Source organism: Camelus bactrianus, chromosome 2, assembly GCF_048773025.1.
Source record: "Camelus bactrianus isolate YW-2024 breed Bactrian camel chromosome 2, ASM4877302v1, whole genome shotgun sequence".
Classification (NCBI taxonomy): domain Eukaryota; kingdom Metazoa; phylum Chordata; class Mammalia; order Artiodactyla; family Camelidae; genus Camelus; species Camelus bactrianus.
This window is the reverse complement of record NC_133540.1, coordinates 126,269,685-126,288,618: the sequence shown is the minus strand read 5'-3', so window position 1 is coordinate 126,288,618 and position 18,934 is coordinate 126,269,685. Positions and strand designations below refer to the sequence as shown.

The 18,934-nt window shown below is 44.3% G+C and overlaps 1 protein-coding gene and 1 non-coding gene across 8 annotated transcripts in view; both read left to right on the top strand.

Moving 5' to 3' along the window:
- The window catches only part of CC2D2A (coiled-coil and C2 domain containing 2A), a 114,362-nt gene that overhangs the window by 47,423 nt on the left and 48,005 nt on the right, over nt 1–18,934 (top strand). For all 7 annotated transcript variants that reach the window (XR_012501493.1, XM_074350013.1, XM_045508695.2 and 4 more), the window contains 4 exons: nt 3,962–4,102; nt 7,947–8,103; nt 8,927–9,165; nt 12,105–12,282. Coding sequence is in view for 6 of the 7 variants with exons in the window: in XM_074350013.1 (XP_074206114.1) it covers nt 3,962–4,102; nt 7,947–8,103; nt 8,927–9,165; nt 12,105–12,282 (715 nt within the window). In the remaining variant the exon portion in view is untranslated. The remainder of the gene's footprint in view (nt 1–3,961; nt 4,103–7,946; nt 8,104–8,926; nt 9,166–12,104; nt 12,283–18,934) is intronic.
- TRNAT-AGU (transfer RNA threonine (anticodon AGU)) lies at nt 11,288–11,360 on the top strand. Its single transcript has one exon. It is a non-coding gene; the product is annotated as a tRNA-Thr (tRNA).

Genomic DNA, 18,934 nt, shown 5'->3' with positions numbered 1-18,934 from the left:
AATTAGAGCTGCATATATCCTGGGTGAAATCATGTTGAATAACAAAATCCAGCTGTAAGAGGATTCGTGCTCTGGCATGGGTGACAAGATCTAAACAGCACGTGAAACAATACTCGTGTTCCAGGTACACGCATGTGTGGTACATACGGATGGAAAAGACACACATGCCAGTTTCTTCCTCCGAGGAGTGAGAGAAGGGAATGGAATGGGAGAGAGCTTCAAAAGTAACCCTAAAGGGGAGGGTAAAGCTCAGTGGTAGAGCGCACGCTTAGCATGCATGAGGTCCTGGGTTCAATCCCCGGTACCGCTATTAAAATAAATAAGTAAATGAACCTAATTACCTCCCCCAAAACAAAAACAAACAAACAAAAAATAAATAGATAAATAAACTATTTTTTAAAAAGTAACTCTAACATTTTATACAAAAACAAACAAATGAAAAAACTCTGAGAAAATGCAACAAAATGTTAAATATCATATTTTTATATGTGCTTTTCTATTTCTTGGACTTTTGCATAATTAAAACTCAGAATTCAAAAATTAAAACCCTGACCATTACCAAACAGTGGGGAAATACATAATGTAGAAGGTGAACATTTTCTAGAGTCCCATCGCTCAGGGAAAATCACGATTAATAGTTTTTTGCTAGTTCTCCCACATACATATCACATGTGTGTGTATATATTCATATATATACATCCATGTGTTTATGGGTATATATGTGTATATTTTAAGGAATCATACTGCATGTACCATCTTGCAACTTGCTTTTTTATGTAAAATGCATCTTAGACCTTTTCCTATCATACTACATCTAGTGCATTGTTTAAATACTGACATTACATCGATTTGCAATCCCCCGTTGATAGGCATTTGCATTACTCCTATTTTTTATTATTTACATTGTTCTGTAACATGTCTATACGTATATATGTATGTACCTGATGAGTATTTCCACAGCATAAATTCTTAGAACAGGAATTAATAAATCAAGGAGTTAAAATATATACTTTCCTATATATAATCTACACTTGAGTTGAAAATTCTTCCACCAAAGCGGAAATTAGTGATGTTTGTATACTATTAATTGTAAAAGTATGAAAAGCATGCTTACAAGTGAAAATTCTTACTTATGTTAAAAGAATTGCACACTGCTGCCTCCTTGTGAAAGGAATTTTGTTTTACATACACTGAGTAAGAAAAAGTGAGGAAAGCTGTTCTGGATACAATGAAGGTTTGATATGGAGTCATATGGATGCATCAGTACTCGGAAACAGTAGCAGGAGTGTGTGTGAGACCCACAGACCATGCCAGGTGGACCCCTGGACCACAGCCCCACTGACATCATTCTGCCGCCCCTGAGGGTAAAAACCTCTGAGACCCAGCATTTCTGATCCAGTGAAAGAGTGGATGTTAGTCCTTTACTGACTTTTCAGTTGGTGGTGAAACAGATTCTAAGCAGAGGACCTGTTCCTGGATGTCTCATCAAGTGAACCCATTCCCTGGAGCCCCCTGCCCCTGGCATCCATTGAGTCCCCAGTTGGTGCCAGCACCACGGGATGCACTTTCCTCCTTATTTTCCACAAGCAGATCCCGGCCACACGGCTTGTCCTCTGACCTGGAGCCAAGCTGTATAAGAAAGGAGACACGGGGGTCCGTGCGGTACAGGGGACACTTTACTTAACCTTGTCCCCTGGATCTTAACCCTCAGACATGCTCAATCTTGAACAAATAAAAATTCTAGGACCCCCAGATTCCAATCCGTCTACCGCTTTATCTATTTCCCTTCACAGCGAACTTCTGGAAAATATTTACTAATGAATACTTTAAATATAACTTCTGGCAAATACGCTGTCACTACTCCCTCCCCTCCCTTCAGTGTCCAAATCATCAACCATGCTCGTTCCTGCGCCCCCCTCTCCTCTGAGGCTGCTCTCACCGCGGTCCCGGGGAACCTCTGCGTTGCTAAGCGCAAGGGCACATCTAAGTCCCCCAGTGCTTGGCACCGGGCACTGTTCCCACATCTCCACGTCCAGGCACCACCCTCTCCTGGATGTCCTCACCCCTTTCCAGCTGCCCGTCCTTCCCACAGTCCTTTGCCTAATCTCCCTCCTCTGCCCAGCTTCTAAGTGTTCAGAGTTCCTCACAAGTTTGGTTTTTTTTTCTTTTTAAGTCTTTTATTAATCTGCACTTTCTCTGGAGATGAATCCAGTCCTGAGGTTTTAAATACCATTTAGATGCCAGTAGCTCCCAAAGTTTCACCTCTGGGCTGGACCCCCTTCCACACACCAGACCCCGCCTACATCAGGCTTCAGGAAAGTGTTACCCGACTCCCTGCTCACAATTGTCTTTTCTCTTCTGCCATAGCTCTGGCCACAATTGTAATTAAATATTCTTTCATTATTCTTTGCTCCTCTAGCTCATATGTCAAATTTTACTTGCCCAAGTTCTTTTTAGCATTTCTGAGAGACTATTTTGTCAGGCACTAAAAAAGGAAGTAGGAAATATATCAGAAGGGCCTAAGCTGTCATATATCTCAGTAAAATAATTTTATATTGGAGGATTTTTTTTTTGTTTTTTTTTTTTTAAAGAGGCAGGGGAGTTAGCAGCTGAAGGCATAAGGGAAGAACAGACCATTTGGTAATGACAGATTCCATTTGTGGACCACTTATCAGATGTCAGGCTTGGTTCTAGTATTAACTCTTTCACTCCTCACAACAACCCTGCAAAGTAAATTCTGTTAGCATCCCTAATTTACAGATAAAGCATGGAGAAGTCAAGGAGTTTGTCCAAGACCAGGCAGTAAACCAGAGAACCAGGATTTAAATCTGGGTAGTCGGATTCCAGCATCTGTGCTCTTAACCAGAATGCTTCACTGCTCCTCCACGAAGAGTGTTTCTTATTCCAGATCATTGCTCTCTAGCTTTTCTAAGTTCTTCCAAGAGTCCCAAATCTTGGCTACCCAACCTCTTCCGCCATCTTCCTTTTCCGCAGCCACCAATTGAATGATTAGAAACCTTGACCTCTGTGCGTCTCTGTACCATCCCCATAGACTAAGTCATCACCAGTACAACCTCCAGACTCAGGCCTTCCCCCTGGAGCTGGTGCTGACTCACGAAACTGCCCGCATGGTTTCCTAAGGCACTCTCTTAGTCACTTACCCGTGTGTCTGTCTCCTGGGCTGACTGCAAACTCCCTGAGGACAGAGATATTTATCTTCTAGACACTGCTGAATCCTCTGAAGTGGCACTTGGTACTTGATCACGAAAAAGAAATTATCTAATTAATTAATTGACTGACTAATTAATGGCATATTGGAGCACACCTAGGTTCTGAATTTGGCTATCATTTTTAGAGGGGGCCTAAAGTACGGCCTTGAATAGTTCTCAAACACTTTAAATAATAGAAAGAAAAATGAAAGCATTTTCAAACAATGCCTCTTCAAATCGAAGTCAAAAATATTGTGAATTTAGTTAGCACTGAAAACTCTCCAAGGCATGTAGTAACATTACTTTGTCTCCTAAACATAGAACTTGTGGTTTGTGTCAATACAGGCAGGCTTTAATATGCTTGTTGCCAACTGGGACAGCAACATAAACATTTTCCTGTTTACAATAATTTAGTCCATGAGAACATTTACTGAGTCCTTTATTTGCATAACTTCAAAGGTGGCTGTTTGCTTAAGATTACACAGTATTAATAAGAATTTTAAATGGTAATTTAGTTTAATTGAAGTCAGATTCTCCTAGAGAAAACAAAATCAAGTAAGCTCTCAAAACAGACTGGGATCCTATTGACTTCAAATTTGCATTCACATTTTTGGTTTTCTAGTACTTTAGAAATATTATAGCTATGAAACGAGCTATACAATCATTAATTGTAGCACTATTAGTTTCTCTTTTTAATTTGCAAGCACACCTAAATAACTTTTTAATATATACCCACGTATTATATTTTGTAGGCAAACAAGAAGACTGCGTGATGCTGAACAAGAAAAAGATCGAACATTGCTTAAGACCATCATAAAAGTTTGGAAAGAGATGAAATCCCTTCGAGAGTTCCAGAGGTTCACAAATACACCCCTGAAACTTGTTTTGAGAAGGTAGGCTTTTTTTGAAAACTGTTCTACTGGGTTTTATCATGCACAGGAAAACATACAAAATATAGATGCAAGTTTCAAAATAATTTTAAAAAAAATAATTACAAATGAATAACCATGTAGCCACTCCCCAAGTTAAGAACTAGAGCACTGCCAGTGTCTGAGCAGCCCCATGTCCTCCCCCGCAACTACACTCTCCTCCATCCCAGAAGTAAGCATTCTCTGGACTTCTGTGATCAGTGTTTCCTCGCCTTTATTTATAGCTTTGCCATCTCTGTGTAATCCCTAAAAACATATAGTCTAGATTGCCTGCATCTGACTTGTCCACAAGTGAAAGTATATTGCATGGATGGTTCAGTGAGTTTGTGTGCTTCAGTGAATACACACGTTTCTTGTCTTCAGGACCGTTTGAGATTCATCCACTTTATGGCACATGGCTGTAGTTTATTTTCTTTGCTTTATAATGCTTCATTATATGAATATAACAAAATTTGTCTGCTTTACTGTTGATGGACATTTGAACTGATCCATTTTTCAACAGCACAGAAGTGTTATACACGGCACTTCTGTTGCCGGTGGATGTAACCGGAGTCCAGGTTCTTGTCCCGTCCCAGAAAGATTTCAGAGACAAGACGCAGTGGTGAAGAAAGCAAAGTGGGGATTTATTAAGGGATGGATAGTACACTCTCAAGGGGAGGGAGGGCAGGCTCAGGTGAGCGGCTGCCCTGAGTTTCTTTGGCAAGTTGGTTACATAGAGTGTAAAAAATGAATGGGTGGAATATTCATTAGGGAGGGAGGGTCTGGGGTCACATTCCCTGATTTATCCCAAATCCACCTTCCCAAAGGGAGGAGGGATTCTTGTTCTTATTTAGTCTGGATCAGAAGTGCCCTGATGGGTACTTCCAATCTGCAAGGCTAATTTTATTGAAATAAGGGCATAATGAGCAAAAGGTCATATTCAGACACTGGAGATTCCTGCCTTTTCCCACGTTTCTTTGTCGGCCTCCAGGATACTTGTCACCCAAAAGGTGTGACCGCTTATCAGCCCAGAGGTTCCTGCTTCTCTCTCTGCTCAGGGACCCCTACTGCTTACATGACGCATGGTTTCCTGCATTTGGCCCGGGCCCCTCCTTTCTGCCCAGTTCGTGCCATTTGGCCTGCGTCCCCTTTTTCTGCTCATATGTAGATATCTGCCTGCTCTAACACTTCTAGAGACATGTTGATGCATGTCTTTTAGGGTACACGTATCTATGAAATTCAGAAATACACCTGGAAGTGGAATCATCGAGTCTTGGTGGATACGCTTCTCCAAATACTTACATGCTGATTGCACACACTTTCCCAGGGCGACTGTGCTGACTCACACTTTGACCAGCGCCCCCTGGGTCCGTGTCAGCCGCGTCACCCACATCCCTGGTCTTGTCTAGCATAACATTTTGCCAATCTGATGAACTGTTTTAATCTGTATTTCCCATGCATGAAATGGCCACTTCGAATTCCTCTTTTATGAGGTGTCTGCTGAAGGCTTTTGTCGATTTTTGAACTGAATTGTTTGTCTTTTTATCTCTTCTATAACTTGTGGGAGTTTGGTGTATATCCTGGAGGTTGGACCCCTGTCAGTGACATGTGTTGCAGAAGCTTTTGTGGTTGTCTTTTTAGTAGTTTGCTGTTTTGTTTTGTTTGGTGGAGAGAGGTACTGGGAATTAAATGCAGGACCCCGTGCATGCTAGGCACACACTCTACCACTGAGCTGTACTCTTCCCCATTGTTGCTTTTTGAAGAATAGTAATTCTCAATTTTAAAGAAATAGAAGGTTTTCGTCTTTTATGATGGTGCTTCTTGTGTGTTGCTGGAGAATCCTTCCCCTGAGTCAAGCAGATATACTAGTATACTGTCTCCTATAATCTTTATAGTTTTATCTGTCAAATTCATCTTTAATCCGTTTGGATTTGATCTTCACATATGGTGCGGAGAAAGTATGCTTTGAGAGTCTGTATGCTGCCTAACCGGCTAGACTCCGACACGTGATTAAGAGCGCAGTTCTCCCAGCAAAACCATGCTCTGCAAACTAACTCAAGAGCATCTCTGCTGCGGGTCTGGTCCCTCCCCGTCTGTTTCATCTGAGTAAGCATGGTGCCCGGACAGCTATCTGAAAGTGCCAAACGCGGGCAGCCATCTGATACTTTGCTTTGAAAACAGTCAGGCTTTAGCCAAAGATAGCCGCAAATTGTGATCTTCGGGGATTGCAATTATCATAAAACTGAGAAAACATTCTACAGCTTCCAGAACAAATACAAGACTCTATTTTCCGAGGGAGGGGCCTTGCCACCATGGGCTATCTGATCCCAGATGGTGCACCTGCCACTTAGTGTCTGCCCAATTAACAAAAAACATGTAGTATAAAATAACAACAAATTCAAAGAGTCTGCCCACAGAAACCATGGATGTTCCCCAGAAATTCCCATGTGTTTCGGCTTCCAAATTCCATCTTCCAGGCCACCCCTCCCATCCAGAAGCAGAACATGAATATTTACGAGATTGTTTTCACCTTCCTTACTTAAGTTTAGGATAAACAAAAATTTATAGAAAATTTACCTTTAAAGTCCCCTCTAGGTTGCAAACTTCCTTTTTGTGATACTTCCCATCGCTTTGCCCCATTAAGTAGCTGTCTCCTGAATTCTTGTGGAGGGCCTTTTTTTCACACTCTTGATTCATCCAACTACCTTATTATATGGCATAATTTTTTTTCTGCAAAAATATTTAAATTTCAACTAGCTTATTCATGCCTCTGATTAACAAGGAGAAAAGCAGATGGTTCCCTATATATCAGAACCTAATGTGGAGGTCAGATTTCCCTGATGTTTATACATTTCACGTGCCACTGTGTTTCCAAAATGATTTCTTCAGAAACCTAGAGATCTTTAAGAGTCTTTGCCTGGGGGGCTGTTAATTGCTAACCCACCAGGTCACACATGTACAGAAGCAAACAATGGTCAGCTCTGGGCACTTGACAAAGTTTCTCTAAAGAAGAGGAGGAACGTCAGGAGCGTAGAGCCTGTGGGCCAGACCACACTGATTGCATTAGGAGATCGGCACAGAGGATGGGTTGGAACACCTCTGACGCTCCAGGTGAGATGTGCTGGGTACCATGCCTGCCCTCTGTACTCCTGGGGAGTCACTCTGCCCATCAACATATAAAAGGCTCTGCAAAGCCCTTTAAAAGCAACAGGAAAACTTCCACATTTGTTCAGCCTCGTGTTGATTTGGCCACAGCACCTTTTTTTGTAGGGCATCTCACAGGACCAACGTTTCTACAGAACACACTGTGGGAGATGCTGCTTTGGGTTGGGCTGAACTCTCCATGGACTGTCAGCAGAATCAACAAAGAAAAACTCATATCATCAATCCAAAGTCAAAAAAAGTGGTTTCAAGGACTCAGTAGTGACATAATGAAGTGGTTCCTCAGGGACTTGAAGACTTGACAAAATAACTCCCATGAAACTGCTACCCCTGCAGGCTGAGAATTCAGCATGTTGGTGTGCCGTCTGAACGTTTAACTCAGCGCGGCATTGTTGCTTAGTGGTAAATAGACTGGGCTCGTATTCCAGCTCTTCCACTCACCTACTGTGTGATCTTGGGCAAGTTACTTAACCTCTCTGTGCCGCAGTCGCCTCATGTATAAAATGCTGATGGTAATAGTATCTGCCGCACTGGGCTGTGAGCTAACCTGTGCAAAGCTGTTAGGAGAGCACCTGCCACAGAGCAAGCCCATACAGGTACCTGCTGTTACTATTACTCTATCCCTTAATTTCAAGAAAGAATAAAGGCTCTGTAAATTATTTTACAGGGAGAAAGTTGACCAGAAAGCAGATGAAGAAGCATATGAAGCAGAAATTCAAGCCGAGATAAGGGAATTGTCGGAAGAGCACACAGAAGATTACGAACAGAAGATGGAGGAATACAGAACCGCGCATCAGCAGTGGAAAGCCTGGAAGAAAGCTCAAGTCTGTAAACGGTCCCTGAGCTTTGAACAGAGCTGCCCCTGGGGACAGAAGGGGATGGGAGGGTGCCCCTTTAGACGGGAGGAGGGAAACTGAGCAGCAGTCTGGGATCCCCTACTGGCTCTGCTCTGTCTCCCTCCTGGCCCCCTCACTAGGGGATGAAAGGATGAGAGAATGCACTTGTTTCAAAAGCCACCCAGCCAGCTGGTACCAGAGCCAGCTCTCTCCTAAGCCAGTTCTCTGTGTCACTCTGTGGCTGAGGGAGCAAACAAGTAACAAGGTAATTACTGCTCAGATATGTGTCAAGCACTGTGCTAAGTATTGTATATGCCTTACCCTATTGGCTGTAGGGTATTGATGCTTCTGGTTTCCCTCAGAAAATTATATAACTTTGTACACATGACCGTGCAAAACGTAACCCAGTGGCAATAAGCAATAGATCAGGGTGAACGTCAGTGTCGGTTGTGCTCACAAGCCTTACTTTAATTTCAGGATATGTCCTTGGTCTTTAGAGCTGATACAAATGATCACTGAATAGCTGACATTTTTAAAACTCTTTCTAGGGGCCAGGCAGTGCGATAAGTGCTTCACAGGCATTACTTCACTTCAACAGCCCTGGGGAAAAAATTTCATGTGGTTGTCCCCACTTTGTAGATGAGAAAACTGAGGCATAGAAAGGTTGAATGGCTTAGCGAGCTGCCTGAGTGCACATGGCTGGTTGAGGTGGAGCTGGGTTTACATTCAGGTCTAGTAGATTCTGAAGACCGTGCTTTTCAAAGAAAGGCCAGAATTCCTGTTTGACATAAGGCTGCCTCTTACCCAACAGAGGGCCAAGAAGAAGAAAAAGAAACAAGCAGTTGAGGAACATCCCGATGAGGAGATGGAGGAGCCAGATCCCGGAGAGACTCCTGTGAAACCCCTCCCTCCAGAGCCCACGGATCGGGCTGCCATAGAGCAGCAGGTGAGGGAGAGAGCCGCCCGGAGCTGGAGGAGGCCCGGGGAGCCCACGCTGGTCCCGGAGTTGAGCCTGGCGGGGAGCGTGACGCCCAACGACCAGTGCCCCAGGTGAGCAGATGCTCCGACCTTAAATGAGGTTGACGTGTGACGCACACGCCGTACGGAGCGCATGGTGTCTCCTGACTGACGTGGGATGGTCGGAGAATCCTGCATTCTCTGTAGATATGGATTAGGTTGGACCTTATGAAATTGCGGGTATTTGTCCAGATTTTGGTGATTTCATGTGGTTCACCTACCCATTGCCTCCTCACTGGCCACTCAGGAGCGCAGTACCCGAAGCTGCCTGTAGGAGGTGCTCTGCACAGTGCCTGCCAGAATGGCTTCTGACTTGGAGCCTTTATCTGCAACCTCAGTGCGACTGTTCTGTCTCCTGCTGGCACGTGCGCCCTCTGCGCACAGACACCCAGGGCTCTCCAGCAGCAACACAGGCCAGCTTCTCTCTCTCAGGGCCTTGGAGAGCCTCCCAAAGGGATTGTAGGTATTGTGATTGAGCTAGGCCATCTGAGGCAGTCCTGTCCAGATTTGGTAGAAATTCATTTCTAGTCATTCATATGTGACGTCTAAGAGCTATCTAGCATATGTAAATCTATACACATAGTAAGTTCATAAACACACGTGTATGTTCATCCTCTTTTTAAAATTTATAATTTAATAAAAATATTTTTATTTTTTATGGTGAAATACATAATTAAAATATTTTTAAATTTCCCATGTATTTCCTCCCTACACACTACAGAGATGGCTCTCAAAGTGTAACCCCAGAAGCAGCAGCGTTAGCAGCGCTGGAGAACGTGTTAGGAATGCAGATCCCCAGGTTCCGCTGAGACCTGCTGGATCAGAAGTCCTAGTGCAGGGGCCAGAAAGCTGTGTTTTCATAAGGTTGCCAGTTGATTCTGACGCATGTGAAAGCGTACTGATATCTATTAATGGAAATCCACTGAAATAATCGATACCACCAGAGCCCAGGCTCAGTGCTCCAGTAACAGAGGCCCTGTCCTGGACACAGGGAACACCTCAGACTGGAATCGTCAGTATTCCACCGTAGAAAGTGAGCCTTCAGCTGAGTCAGCGAGCCTCAGCGATAACTAGGATTCAGGGATTAACTAGGATGTCATTTTAAGGCTCCCATAACCTTCTTGGTTTCAAACTTCTGTTAGCATGCTAGTAACTTACTATTAAAGTGTGGCTTCTTGTGCATTTTCATCTGTCCCCTCAACTTCATAGCATTCAGATGCTATATATCAACTATTCCCTAGCACTCAATTAGCTACTTTTAAGCCACAAATACTATACCGTCTAACTAGACTATGTGATTACACGCATGCTTTTTAAAGGGAAAACTTAGGTTTGGCTTGACAGTCTTTTGTGGTGAGTCACATTTTGACCGAGAAGATGTACCTCAGTCTGAAGTTCCTGAGTTTTCACTGGGTTTGGGGACTATAAACCAGGTTACCCCAAGCCAATGATTATAATCCACCCTCTTCATCAGACCGTCAGGTAAGGGGGCCACGCAGCAAAAGGGGGTGTTTTAGGTTTGATTGTAGCATGAAGTTACTGGGAATAAGGCTTAAAACAACTCTGAGTAGAGTGTGTGGGTGTCTTGGAAACTTGTTGAGATTGACGTTAAATGTCTTTCATAGAAAAAAAAAATACTCAAATCATTTGAGCAATGTCATGTCTAGCATGGGTCTAAATTGCAGAGATGTAAACAGTTACAAGAACCACCCAATTTAAGGAGTACAGAATTTCTATTTGGAATGATGAAAATATTCTAGAGAAAGGTAGTGGTGATGGTTGCACAACGCTGTGAATGTGCTTCATCCCACTGGATGGGATGTTTAAAAAAGCTAAAATGATAAACGTTATGTTGTGTATATGTCATCATAATATAAAAAAAAAAAAGCTACCACCCCCAAAAGCCTGAGTGTGTTTTGGATTTTTATGCTCTAACTTTTTCATTTCCTTAACAAGCTTGAGTTGCTGTTGATTTAAGCAGTAACTGGTGTTTTGGGTGGGCATCTCTGCAAATATCTACGATGAAATTAAAGACCGCTCTGGAAGGTTTTGATTTTTTTTTAACTTCCTGGCTATAAGAATGATATGCTTGCCAGGATACCTTCTAACTTCTATTGGGGCTCAAATGACTTTTAAAAATAAGGAAAATCTGGGAGGAGGGTATAGCTCAGTGGTAGAGCACATGCTTAGTATGCATGAGGTTGTGGGTTCAATTCCCACTACCTCCATCAAAAATAACTAAACAAATAATTATCTCCCCCCAAATTAAAAACAAATGGAATCAAAAATAAGGAAGATTTCTTTCTCTCTCACAGCCAGTGAGCAGTGACTCACCATCAGAAAGTGTTCAGAAAAAGCTTAAGTCTTGGGAAAGGAGCCTTGACCCAACTGCTGCAACGTGCTGTTATATTTTTAGGATAAAGTACCCTACACAAATGTAAATCACTGCTAGCCCTTGGAGTCTGGATTCACTCCATTTAACAAATAATGTAATTCTGTTTACGTAAAACATTGGGAAGCAAACGTAAGGCTTGTTGGAACAAAACTAAGGAGGCTGTAGCACAGTGATGCTCGAGCCACAGTTCTAAATCCCTGTGGCCCTGTCAGTGCCTCTTTTCTCATATCACGGTGTACTATCCTCTCTCCCCACCTCCCCTTTTTTTGGTGGCGGGGGAGGTAGTTAGGTTTACTTATTTATTTACTTTCAGAGGAGGGACTGGGGATTGAACCTGGGACCTTGGGTATGCAAAGCATGTGCTTTACCACTTGAGCTATGACCTCCCCCTTGGATCACAATGTACTGTTGTATTAAGTTCTGCAAGACCCGTGACTGTCTTGGTTCAATGAAAGCTAAAGTGACTGGCAGGGTCTCCGCCTGTGTTCCTTATTCTGTTCGGTGCCTATTTGTCAAATGCTCACTTAGCCTTGGTGCATGAATACTCACCCCACCCGTGGACCGTCTCACTTTGCAGGGGGGAGGTCTTGCGAAGGGAAGACGTCAAGAGGCGCTCGTTGTATTTGAAGGTGATCTTCAACGACAAGGAAGTGTCCAGGACCGACAGTCGGCCGCTCGGGGCAGACTTCCGTGTTCACTTTGGACAGATTTTCAATTTGCAAATAGTCAACTGGCCCGAGAGTTTAACACTGCAGGTACGTATTTTAATTATAGTCATTGTCCTAAGAAGTTTTGGTCATCACAGATGTGAGATGGTTTTAAATCATTCATTGGCTCTGCTGGTGTCCTGATAGGCTCTCAAGGGACACCGGAGGTCAGTTTCCTCCTGGGCGTATCTTAAGGCCTTGGCAGGAGAGATCTGTTACCCACTCACGTACCGAAAGTGCTGGCAGAGTAGCTGCCTCGGTGCGCAAGCATATGTCTGTTTGGAGATGAGGTGGGGGCTGGGGGAGGACCGGCGTAGAGGGGTCTCTGATTCATTCATGGGGGAGTTTCAACATTACGCTGTACCAAGACCCTAGCATAATATTCCAGAGAAATCAGTTTCCATAATCACAGCTGGGTATGATGGGGTTGGGAGGTACAGGTGCCAGGATCCCCCCAAATAAATAAAACTCCCTACTAGCCTAAATCCCACTTATTTGTGTCTGTTTTAGTTTCCTAAGGCTGCCATAACCAAGCACCACCAACTTGGTGCCTTAAACAGCAGGCATTTATCTTCTCACGGTTCTGGAGGCCCTGAAGTCTGAAATCAAGGTATCACTGGGCCATGCTCCCTCCAAAACCTGCAGAGAAGCACCCTTCCTGCCTCTTCAGCTCCTGGTGGCCCTAGGCGTTCCTTGGCTTGTGGTAGCATCACTGCCATCTCTGCCCCATCTCCATCTGGCCTTCCTGTGTCTCTGTGTGTCCTTTTTTGTCTCTTACAAGGACATTCTCAGTGAACTTAGGGACCCCCCCTCACTCATCTCCATTTTTATACCTGGGAAGCCCCGATCTCCAAGTGAGGTCACGTTTTCTAGTTCCCGGTGCACGTGAATTTTTAGAGGACACTCTTCAAATCAACAGTGTCTTAGACCTGCTGATCTTATGGTGAAAACTCTCTTAAGATGCTGACAGATTCTCTTCCATGACACTAATAGGCATGCTAATTAGACTTGCAAATACGTGGCGCACGTGCCTCTGTTTGCTGCCCACCACCCACGCAGAAATCACTAATCCTCATCCACCGCTTGTGCAGAAACTTCTCATTCTCATCCACCACCCTTGCTGGAAATGACAACTGATCATGCCTCTTGTCCCCCACTGAGCCTAGATGTAGGTAACTTCAGAGCCCTTCTCACACTGTCGTCCAGGCTGCCACTACCTCGTGATTGTAACTGACATTGTCTGCAGATACAATTACAGCTGTATAATTATTAAAATATTTACACACTTCTCTACTGAATGGCAAATGGTTGCCATCCTGGAGCCCCAAATTGCCACCCTGGCCACATAGACCCCACTTCCAAGACCCTCTGGACCTTCCCACAATGGACCAGTTAAAGGGAGTGTCTGAACAAGGTTAACGCCTCCGGGACCCCGTTCCCTGTATGATTGACAGCTCTTCTGACTGGTTAGCACTGGGCTGTGAGCACTGCTCAACATTTTGAATCTCAACTCCTGTGTAGACCTAGGTAGCTGACCTTCTAAAACTGGTAGAGGAAGTTTGAGACAGGCTAAGATACGGGGCTCCTTTGACAGTAGAAATGCTCAGAACCAAGTTGGGACGCCAGGAAATGGGATGGGGACGGAAAGGGTCAGCCCTGAGCACCCAAAGTCAGCCCCCTGGCATTGGGACTTTCCAGGGACTGAGGCTACTTTGTCCTACCCCTGTCATCCCTGATCTGGAGGTGGTGAGGGCAGAGGGCAACCCTCATAGCAAAGCGCCAGGCATCATGACTCAAGCCAAAGTCCTTTGCGTGCTGGTGACAGCTCTGATATCCACAAAAAGGGAAAATGTTTTCCTTGAAAAACAGAGCTAGGCTTAGTCCAGCTGCTCATATAATTCTTTAAAACCTCATCGAATTTTTAAGAAACATCTGTGTATGCTAGAACTTGAGAAAAACAGAACTTATTTTGCTGCTCAACTTAATATGGGTGAGAGGAGAAAGCAAGGGCAGTTTGTTAAGGTAAAGAATGGTATGAGAAAAGGGATTGAAGTTCTGCTGAAAAGCCTGAAAATTCCCTCTGAATATCACCCATGAGAAAACAATCTCTATACATTCTTGCATGTTCCCCCCTTGATTTATAACCCTGTGTGGATACAGAGAGTGAAGTGGGGTGACTGTGGCTAAAGCTGAGAGCGGGAGCCGCCTAGCTCTGCACCGGGAAGGGGAAGTGGGACCACCCCCAGGTGGGCAGCGGTGGGCTTACCCGGTACCTGCTCTAGGTGCCAGGTCCACACCGACTGTCCATCCTGTCTCCTCCAGAGGCCCTGCGGTGCCTGACTGCCCGGAGCACGTGGAGGATTCCTCTCCCACTGTCCTTTCAGCCAGGCTGTGTCTGAGGGGCTCTGGGATCCAGCTGACTGCGTTTCATCCCCTCACCTCTCCCTGTGACATGCACCATTATTTGTGTCACTTAACCACCACGCATCATGGACCAAAAGACACAATCCCATTTCAGATATGTTCAAATTAGAAAATCTAGTATTCTCCGTACCACGAACACCTGGCCTTTCTTAGCCAGAGATTCCAACAGTGAGGAGCCGGAGGGTAGGTCTTTCTGTTTGGATGATGAGGGGCTATGGAACATTTAAAATCTGAACACCTTTGGGAGAAAGGTCGCACTCTGCTGGTCCCAAAGCACCCCACTCCCCTCCCCATCACAAACCCTCCTGCCCTGGCCCCGGACACATGCACTTAATCTACAGTTTAAAGTAAGACTTGCTGCACATGGAAAACTGTCCAAATTAAGAATAAAACTTGATGGAGAAAGTAAATGAACACAAACTCCAGAAGCCAGCGCAGGGCGTTCCTGTCGTCTGCTCTTAACAGGGAGGGATTGCGGGGGCCCAGGGTGAGTCTCACCCATTGCGCACCACAGAAATGCAATGATTTCAGCTACTCAGAGTTTGCCCCCTCCTTTGAGGTTCATCCTTAACTCCTCCTCCCCTCCTCCCCTGCAGAGGAAGAGCTGACTGAGGAAGACCGAGAGTAACATGAGAAGATAAGACAGGGGTAGAGTGAGGCCAGGGAGCGGCAGCCCAGCACACAGCAGGTAGGAAGGAGAGGGCGCCCTGGAAGGAGGACCACCCCCTCAGGCCCCTCGCCCACTGGAAAGAGTGCAAAGGATGCGAGAGAGGGCCCTGCCCTCCCAGCACGTGCCCAGCCACGCCCCTGTTGCTTGCTGAGAGCTCAGACCACCCGGCTGGTCTGCGACACCCTCTCCCACTCTGGGCAGTTCTCAGTGTCCTGAATTACTATGTAAGGAAAAACATCTTCACGTTGCACTAGTGTGCCAATATTTTATTTCATATATTTTCTAAAATATAAGATAATCCTCCTAGACTATCTCCTGCTGACTGCCTTGAATATTAGCTTGCTGGGAATGTTACCATCAGAACAGTTTTTTTTTTAAGTAATGTGAAGAGTATTCTCTAAAATATTATGAAATGACTTTTTTAAATCAAAGAGCAAAACTTTATCCTATAATATTAAGAATATACTCGTAGGCATTTACCTTCGCCTTAAGAGCTGAATCATGCCATCTTTTAAAAATTGCAAACTAAGGGAGTCTTGGCTAAGTTCTTATTAAGCTCTCTATAAAGATTTGACAACTGATCAAATCAATGTTATAGCGGTTTAGAGGCATAATTTTTTATGATTGGGTAACAGTCACAGATGAAATTAATTTAGAGGACATTGTTGACTCTCTAGGAATAATACTGTGCCATTTGGAAATTTTCCATATAATTGTAAGTTCTGAGTTAGAGAAGGTTCAAGAATTATTGGCAACCTTAGGAGGGTAAGAAAAATCACCTTAAATGTATTTCTTTATGCCGCTGCTATCGCACTCTTAACTTAAGGATCTAACGTGTTTCAGAAGATGTTCTGAGATTCTCAGAACTGCAATGCATCAGTTGGTTCAACAACCAAGCCCTGAATGTTTGTTGCCTGATTGTGCAGAGCCAGCAGACTGTCTGATGCTGAGCCAGGAGTCTAGTGGAGAATTGGAAGCCACATAAAAAGTAGGGTGTAAACAGCCCTGCCTCAGGGAGCTTTAAATCCAGCTAGAGATGCGAGGGAAGCGAATGCAAAGAAACAGCACTCAGCGGAGTACAGATACACAGGACCACTGCAGGGAACAGGGCTGACGGAGGTGTTTGACTTCCTGCGTGTTTTGAACCACAAGCCTCAGTGTTTCCTAGCCAGGCCTGAGATGGGAATGCCAGGGCAGCCCTACAAAGCAGAAGAAAAGTCCACAGGCTGGCATAGAAAGCTAGGAGTGGGGGATGGATCGGGGCCTGGCAGCAGACGGGGGAGGAAGGAGTGAATTAGGGCAACATGGCAGCCTTGAAAGAAGAGATTGACAGGACTTGGTGATGCTTTAACTAGCGGGAGTGAAAAGGAAGGGAATCAAAGTTGGTCCCAAGGAAAAGTGAGATGGGACTTCACAGGATGGGAGCCGGAGCGGGGCCAGAGTCCTTCCAGAAAGGTCTTGAAAAACATGGTTTCTGAGGTCTCTCCAAAATAAAAATGCTTGGCCTTTCACAAAGATGAAATTTGATTTGGAAACAAAAAAGCTTTGTGATGATTACCTTGACCCCTTTATCATTCACATCTATAATATCACCCCATAGTCATCTTCTTGACTCCCCAAAACTAGCCACAGTGTGTAAGATCGCTGGGCGGCTTTTAAATGTGCTAGCATTATTGGTTTTTCCTTATGAATCAATGCAGTTGAGCTTTCATATTCCTAGCATGTGGACTGAGATAGGGAAATTTTCCCTTTAACTGAGCTGGCAGGAACATGAGTTTCCCTTCCTGGAGCCTCTCCCAATTTCTCTGGCTCGTCTGCAGAATTGGACCATCACAGTGGGAAAAAGTCCTACTTGGAGAAGTGTCCTTGATAACCCTCATCTAGCTCACTGGGGTCGGGGACCTAAAATGAAGATACCAAGAGGAGGCTCCCCTCCCAGAAGCTCAGCAGGGAGGAGAGGGAGGGAAATGAATCAGGGGTTTGAAAGGAGACCGCGGTTTACTTTAGGGTGTGGTTAATTGGAGCACATCTGCCAGCCTGAGAAAAGCAGCCAGTCCAGAAAAGACTGATGACTGTGAAAATGAAAAGGAAAGTTGCTGGGGAGGGTGGGAGAGAGGAAGGAGAGAGGGTGGGATCAAGCTGTGTTGAGAATGCCCTCCAAGTTGGGAGTGATAACACAGGGGAGGGGTGGAAGGCAGCTGGGAGGGGGTTCACCTCAGATGCGATGCCCACGGTCTTTCCAGTGAAAGAAGGGAGTCTGTGGACCCGAGAGGAAAAAAGGTTTGATTCCACACTGAGGGGAAGCGGGGAGGGACCTCTACCAAGAGATGACTAACAGACTGGTGAACAACATCACTGGCGGCCGAGATTAAACCGCAGCCACTTGTACCAAATCCAACACCACCAAGTGGAAGAGATGAAACTGCTGTGTCTTGTTTTACTTTTTTTGTTTAGGTTTTAAAATCAGAGAAATATGACTTTTAAATCATGCAATATAAACTACTTCATGATGGATTATTGTCTGTCTTAACTTAATGCCCCTACATGTTTAAGATTTGTCTTACCTATGCAATTCTAAATACTGTTAGTGTAAATTTGCACCAGATTGCTGAGTTAAAGCAAACACTCTTTCAAATGCAGGGGAAGTAACAGTAATTTCATAAATGGTCCCAATTTGGTAGCAGTTGATATAATTGCTATTCTGAATTCACTGCTGCCTTGCTTTACAAAACAGGAATTTTTGAACAGTTGTACATAAATCAAACCATATTTCCTGTCTTGTTTCTTCATTAACATTACACTTACAAACACACTCATTTTGCTTCAAGCAGTGCTTTTCAATGGAGATAATGTTGCCCCCAGGGGACATCTGGCAATGTCTAAAGACATTTTAATTATCACACGTGGTGAGTTGCTGCTGGCACCACTAATGCAACTGAGGCCAGGAATGCTGCTAAACATCCTACGATGTGCAGGACAGCTGACCACAATGAAGAACTGTTCAGCCCAAAATGTCTGAGAACGGCTGACTTAGAAAGAAACCAAAAATTAAACTGAATTGTACAGAAAGTCATTTACAGATACCTATTTAAAGCCCAGAATGCCCATTTTCTGATTTTTAAAACTAGCATTTCACCCTAGCATTAATTAAATTGAGCTGCTATTTTAAAAAATGAGGGTGTCTCAGAAAGACAGATCTTACCAGTCAAAGTTTAATTTAAATAAAAGAAATTCTTATTTCACGAAGCTTACGAAAATCAATTGGCTGCCTTAAAAGAGTAGGGTGAAAAGTTAGGGAAATCTTTGGATTTTTTGGCTTTCTGGGATGGAATCTATTTTTATTTATTAGAAAAACTTTGATAATTATCTGCTGAGACAGTAGCCCCAATTGGCAAACTCTCCATTCCCCCAGAGTTTATCGTTGCCTCTGTCCTACCGACTCAGCACCGAGAATCTCCATTCAGTACCTCTTCTGACTCTAGGTATGAGTGTGATTGCAGAGACTAGGAACACAGCCCCCTCCACTGACATCTACCAGAAATGCCCCTTATGTAATAACTGCATGTTCTCTTGGCCACTTTTAACCATGGTGACCAGCACAGAGCA